This window comes from Mus caroli, chromosome 1 (genome assembly GCF_900094665.2).
Source record: "Mus caroli chromosome 1, CAROLI_EIJ_v1.1, whole genome shotgun sequence".
Taxonomy (NCBI): Eukaryota; Metazoa; Chordata; class Mammalia; order Rodentia; family Muridae; genus Mus; species Mus caroli.
The window spans coordinates 174,741,935-174,751,356 of NC_034570.1; the positions used below are offsets into that span (position 1 = coordinate 174,741,935).

At 50.5% G+C, this 9,422-nt stretch overlaps 1 protein-coding gene across 1 annotated transcript in view; it reads right to left on the reverse strand.

The window, feature by feature from the left end:
* Positions 1–5,288: 5,288 nt before the first annotated feature.
* Positions 5,289–9,422, reverse strand: part of C1H1orf115 (chromosome 1 C1orf115 homolog) — a 10,867-nt gene continuing 6,733 nt past the window's right edge. Inside the window, exon 2 of the mRNA XM_021166519.2 lies at positions 5,289–7,675. Coding sequence (XP_021022178.1) covers positions 7,556–7,675 — 120 coding nt within the window. The 3' untranslated portion in view covers positions 5,289–7,555. The remainder of the gene's footprint in view (positions 7,676–9,422) is intronic.

A 9,422-nucleotide genomic window follows, 5' to 3' on the forward strand; every position in this document is an offset into this window, starting at 1 on the left:
TCCCTCCCTCCCTCCCTCCCTCCCTCCCTCCCTCCCAAGCTCTGCCTCCACTGAGGTCTCAGCCACAGTCCTTCCTGCCACAGTAGGGGGAGGGGGCAAGGGAAGAGAGAACGGCTTGGAGGGGCAGCTGAGGGAAAGCACAGCGATGTAAGTGTCTGCTTTATTCTATATGCCGAGCCGCTGTGTGTGCGCGTGCACGTGTGCGTGAGTGCTGCCCGTGTGCCTCTGTGTGTATGTGCTTGTGTGTGTATGCGTGTGCATCTGTGTGTGTGATGCACATATGTGTGGGCAAAGTGCCTATCTTAGTCAGGGTTTCTATTCCTGCACAAACATCATGACCAAGAAGCAAGTTGGAGAGGAAAGGGTTGATTCAGCTTACACTTCCATACTGCTGTTCATCACTAAGGAAGTCAGGACTGGAACTCAAGCAGGTCAGGAAGGAGGAGCTGATGTAGAGGCCATGGAGGGATGTTCCTTACTGGCTTGCTTCCCCTTGCTGGCTCAGCTTGCTTTCTTATAGAACCCAAGACTACCAGCCCAGGGATGGCACCACCCGCAATGGGCCCTCCCCTCTTGATCACTAATTGAGAAAATGCCTTACAGCTGGATTTCATAGAGTCAGTTCCTTAAGGGAGGCTCCTTTCCCTATGATAACTGCAGCTTGTGTCACAAAACCAGCCTGTGTCAAGTTGATACACAAAACCAGCCAGTACAGTGCCTGTGTGTGCATATGTGTGTATTTGTTATGAACATATGTAGGGCAGATGCCTGTGTCTGTGTGTGCAACCCATGAGATCAGAGGAAGATATTGCATGTTATTCCTTGTTCTGGCATGTTCCATCTTATTCATTTAAGAAAGGGTCTTTCACTAAGGCTGGAGCTGGGCTGATAGCCAACAAACTTCAACAATCCTCCTGTCTCAGCCCTCCACAGTGCTGAGCTCCAGGCTCCTGTGCGGCAGTACCCAGCTTTTTGCATAAGTGCTAGGATCTAAGCTCAGGTCTTCATGCTTACCCAGCAGAGTCTTACCCATGAGCCTTCTCTCCAGCTCCTGGATTTGTTGGCTTGGCTTTGTTTTCAGTAGCGAGGAATGGATCCCAGAGTCCTGAGCAGGCAAGGCAGTTCCTCTGCGTCTGAGCTCCCACTTCGGTACAGTACAAGGTCCTTAATAAACTTTCTATTTGTCTTTCCCAACAAGCCTAGGGAGTAGATACTGTTTGCTCTTCTTCACAAAGGAGACAAAACACACCCTGAAAGTCGGGGAAGTTAGAGAGTCGACAAGGTCAGAAGATTGGGAGCCAAGTTGTCTAATGCCAGCAGCGCCCTGTGACACAGGTGACTACCTGCAACCCTGACAACTTGGGTATGTGGCCCCTGGGAATGAAAAGGGGAGCAAAATAGCCAGGCACAGAGCATCAGTGAAGCCAATGGGACACCACCAACTTGACTTGGGTTCATACACCCTTGGCCTGGATTTGAGTCTCACTGTAGGCCTTGACTGTGGCGGATCAGCAGGTAAACACAGGCAGGCTCGCAGAGAGCAGAGCATGCCAGACTAATTAGGGTGTAAAGTCTCTCCTGGTGTCATCCTAACTGCCCCCAAAACAGTAATGCTACTTGGGATTTGAGGGGGGCAGGTCGTGACTGCCTCTAAAGCCCCCCCACTCTCTAGCTTGGTGTGTTGGCTCACATCTGTAATCCCACACCTGGGGATAAAGGCAAGAGAGCATTACACATTTGTGAGAGGATCTTGTGTGAAATTCACAGTGAGTTCCAGACCAGCCTGGCCTGCAGTGGGAGACCCTGTCTCAGAAAAGGAAATGAACAAAACCAAGAAACCTCTCTTCCTCCAGGTCTCTGGGGGCATCAGGAATCTCAGAAGAAATGGAAATGAGAAGCAGCAGGCCCGGTCCAGGCTGCAGCCTCTGCCTCTGTGGGTGTTTGTTTGCATATGTGTCTTCCCAAAAGGGACAGCTCCCCGTGCACCAGTGTTCAGAGATGGGACTCTGGGGAATGGTGGAGCCTGAGGACAGGCTTCATTGGGGGGCAGAGGAGGGTTGAATCACAATGGATATAGTTTGATGGTGTTATTGGAGGTTTGGGGGAGTGGTAGGTAGGGTCCTGGAAGGGTGTAACTTGACCCTGCCCAGTCTCTTCTCTCAGCTTTTTGGTTATGATAAGGGTTAAGTGGATTTTCGCTGCTATGGCCTTCAGTGTTTCTATCTTGCTACAGACCTGAAACTCACAGAGCCATGGACTGAGACCTCTGGAGCTGAAACCAGTCTTGACTCCTTTATCTTGTTTTCTTGGACATTTTGTTACAAAAAACAAAAGGAAACAAAAAAAAAACAAAGACGGAGCAGGACATCTGGACACAGCGTTGCAGCCTTGGAGGGGGGCTTCTGTTATATCTCTCCAGTTTTCCTTTTCTTCTTTCTTCTTCCTCCTCCTTCTCTAACCCAAATGTAGTTACTGAGAATGAGAGATACCTGAATGATAAACACCCAGCACGGTCCCGGCACCTCATTTCTGAACTCGAGGTTGTACACACTGACCTGCAGTGTGAGACCCTGTCTCAGAAAAACCAAGAAACCTCTCTTCCCCCAGGTCTCTGGAAGCATCAGGAATGAAAAGAAATAGTTCTCTCCTCTGATCCCTGTGCCCAGATCTGTGGCCAGCAGAGCAGAGCAGACAGGAGATAAGGCTGGCCCGCTGACCCAGTAATATGAAAACAGAGGGGGACACATTCGAGCAAGATTCAAGCAAGATTTTGTATAAAAGAGTAAGTTATGGGAAAGTTTCTGATTAACTTAGGTGGCCCTTTCTTCTAATCAAGCAGTTAAAAAAGATACAGTTGTAAACAGGTTTCTTTAATGGGCACGCTCCTGTTTAAAATAAATGAGGTAAGCTCACCACTGGTTTGGTTTGGTTTTTTCAATTAAGTTTGACAATTTTATACATGAACACAGTGCTTGCTTTCTTTGTCCAGACAGAGTTTCTCTTAGGTGGTCCTGGCTGTCAGGAACCTCACTATGTAGAATAGGCTGACCTGGAACTTACAGAGATCCCCCTGCCTCTGCCTCCAAGGGCTGGGACGAAAGCCCGGCTTGTAGTGCTCCCTGTTCCGGCCACTCCTGTCCTCCACTGGTTCCCTCCTACCCTGTCACCTCCCTACATTCTCTCACCACAGTTTGCCTTTGCAACAACTCTGCACATTTCCCAGAGCAAGCCAAAAATCAAAAATACATCTCAATTAGGAATAAGAGAATAAGTCCCAGGCGGAAACTATTCACCCTGGCTTTGCAGAGCCAGTGAGGGAGGTGTGGCCCGTTATCTCAATTTCTACTCAGTCCTTTGGCTCTGATGTTTATTGAATTAATAATCTACTTATATGTACACTTATTTACATACTTATGGAAGTCCTGGGGTCCGAACACAAGGCCTTGCCCTCACTAAGCACTGTCATGCTGAGCAACATCCCATCCTGGCTTTGACTGCTCTGAACAAGGTCTGTCTATGTGGAGCTCTGTTACCAGGGACAGAAGAGGAACTCACCCGAGCAACATTGTTTTAAGAGGCCAAGTCAGTCCTCAAGGTGCAGAATGGCCTCCCTCTGGAGCTGGAGGCAAAGGTTGGAGCTTGAAGCCCCCAGGGGCTCAGGTTTAGCACAGTCCCTGCCAACAAGTCTTTGTTCTCCTGCCCTGCTCCCCTGCGCCCTGCATGACTGGTGTTCCTGCCAGGGTTTGGCACTGGGCCCTGGGAGAGATCTTCAGATCTACTTCCCTTTGGCTGGGATGTGCACTGGAGTGATTTGGCTCAAGAACAAACTTTGCCTCCAAACTTAAAGCAAAATCCAATATTTATTTCTCCACATTTCATGATTAAGGGAGCCAGCGGTTCTTCTTCCTAACTCAGGAACTGTTTACCTTTTCGGAAAAACCATGGAGCTCTGAAATACACCCTTGTCAGGGGTACTGAGGGTGTCCTTCCCCACCCTACACCTTGAACCTGCTCTACATCTCCATTTTATCACAAAATAAACTTCCCAGGAAGCTCTGTTCAAGCTCCAGATACTGTGGGCCTTCCTCAGTTCTCAGCTCTCCTGCAGAGGCAGAACCAGGACCAAGAATCTAAACTCTCAACTGGGACTACCTAGTTCGGAGGTGGTTCTCAACCTGTGAGTCGCGACCCTTTGGGGGGTTGGGGATTTGTCAAGAGACCTTTTCACAGGAATTGCCTAAAACCAATGGAAAAACACAGAGATTTATATTATATTAAGATCCAGAGCAGTAGCCGAATCATAGTTATGAAGTCACAATGAAAAATTTACGATTAGGGGGTCACCACAACATGAGAAACTGTATTAAAGGGTCACAGTATTAGGAAAGTTGAGAACCACTGGCCTAATGGACTACTGAGACATGGTTCCGTGGTCAGTGACCCCTGAGGGTCAAGGTCTGAGTTCAAGTCCTGTTTCTTGGTCACAGATGCCATTTAATACTTCTTTGAGCAGACACAGGTGCTGGGCTGAGAGACAGCGTGCAGGGATGGGGGAGGGGCATTCCCAGGTAGCAGAGGACTCACTTGTCACCTTGCCTCTTCTGTGCTGGGACAATTGGTGTGTGCTGCCATGCCCAACTCCAGTGGAAGCACTTCACCTCCCTCCCCTGCATGAGGTGAGAATCATGTTCTAAATTCCCCACCCCCACCCCAGGAGATGGAACCCCATGGTAAGAAATTACTCTGCCATAGACCTTTGCTATCCCCAACAGGCAGAAAATTGTTCCCGTATACTTGCATTGCCAGATAACCTGATGGCTAACCAGGACCTAGTGTCTGCTTCATATCTACATTGAGAATACACTGAGCAGGGGTGTGTGCCAGCATGCCAGTGTGGAGTGACACTCAAGGTCCACCCTGCTGTCCCAGCCTCCCTCCCTGGAGCCCCGTTAGCAGAGGCATTTCCCAACCAAGACAGAGACCAGAGGCTCCTTGGCTTGTGGGGAATGCAATTTCCTGGCTCCACACTGAGGTCAAAGGTTCTGGAAATTTTTTATTTGTAACAGATGGGAAGGGTGGCTCCCCACCCTAGAGCCTGTTCTGAGGGATCCTAGAGAATGCAGCCTTTAACACTGCAGGTGTGTGTGTGTGTGTGTAGCGGGTACTGGAACCTTTAACACTGCAGGTGTGTTGGGGGGGGGGCGGGTGCTGGAGCCACCACATTCCCAGGTTCTGCTGGAGCCCCTGCTGTCTCCCTCAGGAGACAGAACAGGGAAGGCACAGCCCTCCACACAGGAAAACCAGACAAGCTGGGACTTTTATTTACAGCAAAGGCAAGGGAGGGATACAGAGGAAGGGTTTGGAAGCCAGTAGTGGGAGAGCTAAGCTCTTAAACTCGGTTGCAGTGGGGTGTGGGACCTGCTGCTGGACACAAGAGAATAACCAGGAAAAGCGAAGAAGAGCAGTCTGCAGCAGGAACCAAGTTTGCAGGCTGGAAGAACCAGGCTCTCAGAACCAAGAGTCCCACACAGGCGGCGATGTGACCACACAGCATGCTCCAGGGGCTGAAGTCCACCTTGCAGCAAACCCCACCGAGTCCCAGGACAACCCCTGAGAGCTTTTGACTTTGGACGCTTTGAGTTAATTCTTAGCCAGACTTTGAGAGACACCTGGCCAGATGTGCTTTGCTTTGTTGCTTTCACAATTTGGGAGGTGGGGAGGGAGAGACTCCCAGGAGAGGAAGCAACATTGACTGCCCATCCCTTCCTTGGGCCACACTTCTCCCTGCCCGGCTCTCCCTTCTCACACTTCTCCCTTGTTAGCTTCTGGGGGCTCAGCTGTGGTTGGCAGGGGAGGCACCCTGCAAAGCCTCCCATTTCTGTCTCTTTCCAACTAACTGCATGCGGTCCTTTCTCCCATTAACCTCTCCTTTCCCATCCTAGGCCTATCCAGCAAGCATCACTCTGTCACGGGTGTGAATCCATGCACATAGCAGCTAGTGCTACTGGGGCTAAAGCAAGACTATTTCCCAGCTCTAGGGCCTGGGCATATTCAGCAGGGCTGGGTCTAAATGGGCAACTACCACTGTCTTCTGCGCCTGTCTCTCTGTCCATCTTCCTACCCTACCCACCCACCAGTGCCTAATGGTTGGACTCAGTGGGTAAGGCATGAATACCATGGCTTTCTTTGTGTGCCCCAGGAAGCCTCAGGCCAACAGGCTGACCCGGATCCTGCAGAGTGGTCCCAACACCTTCTCTGGATCTGGAATATTCGAGAAGCAAAGTTGGAATCTTGGCCTCTGTGAGCTACTTTAAAAACAATTGTGACCCATGCCAGTTCAACTTTTAAGGGTTTCTTCTCCACTTCTCCCAGCATTCCGTGGTCGTCTACAAATGATGCTCAATGTGTGCCAAGCCTGGGACTCTTGCCTACACTAGTCTTTGAATCCAAGTGAGATGCAGGCCTAAGAGGGATGAACCCAACCACCATGGTGACTCTGGTCCCCACAGCTTCCTCTGGTCCTATATACAACCAGCCCAGCCCTCCCAAGAAAATCCCCATCGCAAGCCTAGGTCCCAACCTCCATCACTTTTCCAATGTTGTTCTTGGCCTTTCTTCATGCCTGCCTCTTACTTACCATTTCCTCCTCTAAATATACATGTCAGTTTCCATTCAGTCTGTCTGTCTCTGTCTGTCTGTCTCTCCCTTTCCCTCTCCCTCTCCTCAATCAAATGGGGGACTTGGGCACCTGTTGCAGTGAACTGGTGTGGCTTGCCACATCTGCAGGAGTCCTGACAGCTCAGAACACAATAGCTGGCCCAGACCTTCCAACAGCACCTGTTGCAGCCTCCCAGCCTGCTTCTGACCCTGACCTCCCTCCCTCCTTGCCAGCTGCAGGCTTATGTAGGTGGGTGAAAATGATACACTTTGATCTTCTTTCAATTGTCCCCACACAGCTGTGAGTACACGTTACAAAGCATCATGGTCTTTAAAGATGGTTTCCTTCCTTCTTTCTTCCCAAACCCGTAATTAAACTCCCAAGATGACAGTCCGAGTGGAGAAAAGAGATGGGGGAGATAGACTTCCGAAACAAACAGCTCTCTGGCTGTATTCAGTGAAAGAACCAAGGAAGGTCAAGGCTAGTGCCGTCAGCTCCCCAGCCTTTTCAGAAACAAGCAACCATCACATCAGAGGTCTGTGTCCTCCTCCGGCAAATTCACCCACTATCCGCATGACTCAGACCCCAGACCTGCCGTGGGCCTGCCTGCGTGTATCCCCGAAAGGCTCTAACTAGCACAGGAAGCAAGCTAATCCTAACCCCAGCCTGACCTTGGCCCAATTCTCTGCAGAACTGACTCCTGGATCCACCCAAGTCCATGACTGGCTCAGCGAATGAGCGGGGACGGCTCCTGCCTCATGGTCAACCAGTTCAACAAAAGCACACGAAGCAGGGTTCCTCTTCCGAGTTCCCACGAGTCTGAGTCTGAAGTGCCGGTGGATTCACACTGTCCCCTGGGCAGAAGCATTCTGGTGTCACCTGCCCCTGCTGCTCTGGTTAGCGCACAAAGGACACCACGCTGGTGGCCACTCCAAATGGGGCGGAGTACGCTGCGGCAAATCCTTGCAGGCCAATGACAATGTACCGGCATCCTTTGCTGATGGCCTTCCCAAAATTCTATTTTCAGGAAGAGAAAAACAAAAGTTAGGTGAGGCAACCTAACATTGATTCTTCCACGGGTCATTGTGACGCACACAGAGGATCCTGTGCCCTCGTGTGTCCAGCAATCTATCGAGACCCAGTGTCTTCACATCTGTAGCGCCCCAGGTCCCGACCCCTGCTCAACAGGCATCCTCCTTGCACAGCGTGTGGAAACAACAGTACATTTACAGATAATTTGCGAGCCTTCTTTAATAACAGAATGGAGGCTGCCAGCTCCAGAACTAAAATGCCTTTGTTGTTTTAAACTAAGACTCACCCCACTGCCAGGGCCAGAGGCGGGGTCGAATTTTCCTTCAGGCATGCTGTCAGACAGCCCAGCTGGCCCTTCCTATGTCCCATGTCCCTACTCTGGTCTGACCCACACTTTTGTAACCCGGAAGCCTTTTTATGTTTCCCGAACAATCTGACATTTGTTGAGGGTAAGGACCAGGCAACGTTTTCTGTCTTCTGTTCCTCCGTGGTAAGGGTGCTGCCGGGAGAGGGGACATTTCCAGGAAATCAAATGAAATCACATCAAAACTTTGAGACCACTGATGGCCAGCATCTACTGCACTGTGGTCCCCGGTATTCCTCTTCCCACCTCCAAATTCTGTTGTCATTCCTAGTGACTTTGACATCCATGTAGCCAACCAGAACCTTCTCTCACACCTCTAAGCTTTCAACCCTGTGATTTTTCTGAATACAAAATACACAGCCTGGTTCCACTGAAAATCCCCGATCCCAATTACAAGAGGCACCACGATGACCAGCCCACGTGTCCAGGTGGCCTGGAGAAGCCAGCCCACGTGTCCAGGCGGCCTGATCTCTCTTTTGGATACACCCCCAATCTCAGAGTCCAGGGTCTTTATTGCCTGGATTACATATCCTTGGAAAATTTGTTCATCTTCGCCCATTGCCTCCAAGCCCAGTGGCTCTGGCTCCTGGCAAACCCCATCCCCCTATCCCTCCCCCTAAAGTTTAACCATGGGGAATCAGCCCGTTTTCTCTGGTCTTCCCCACACTTGTTCTTGGCTCTTCTCCATCATTCCTTGCTTTCTCTTCTCCAGTAGCATCCTTCTCCTCCTCTCTGTCAGCCCATCTCTTAGCCTGTACCACCCCAGGGGTCACCTTGACACTATTTCCTGCCCAGTGTCTCTGCTCTCCAAATGAAAAAGCCACCAGACACTGGCTGCAATCCACACTTCTTCCCTGGCATACTGGCTGCTCCCACACCCATCCAGGGACTGCCTGGTCAAGGATGCATGCCTACAACCTCCATGTTGCCCGATCCACAGAGGGATGTCTTTCCCCTCCCAAGGCTCTCAGGGGCTCAGTCTGTGATCACTTAACCCCAGCTTCTCCGGGTTCTCTCCTACCTCACGGGGTGCTCCTCCTAAACTCTTTCTCCGCTCTCCGTTGATTTTATCTTGCAGAGTTTGAATCACTGAGGTTTTTGTTCCTCAATCCTGGATCCGCTTTTGCTCTCTGCCTAGAACACCCCAGACTTAGAATGTATCATCTTAGGTGCTAGTAGCTCTTCTGCTCAGATTCATGCATTCAGCTCTCTGTTCAGGGTGTCCATGTTTTGATACCCCACAATTCCTCTGGCACTGAAGCAAGCTGGTCTAACTCAGGTAACTGCTACATTGTAAAGGGATCAACAAGAAGCACTGGGAACTCCCAGCACTGGGGAGGCAGAGGCAGGTGGATTTCTGAGTTCGAG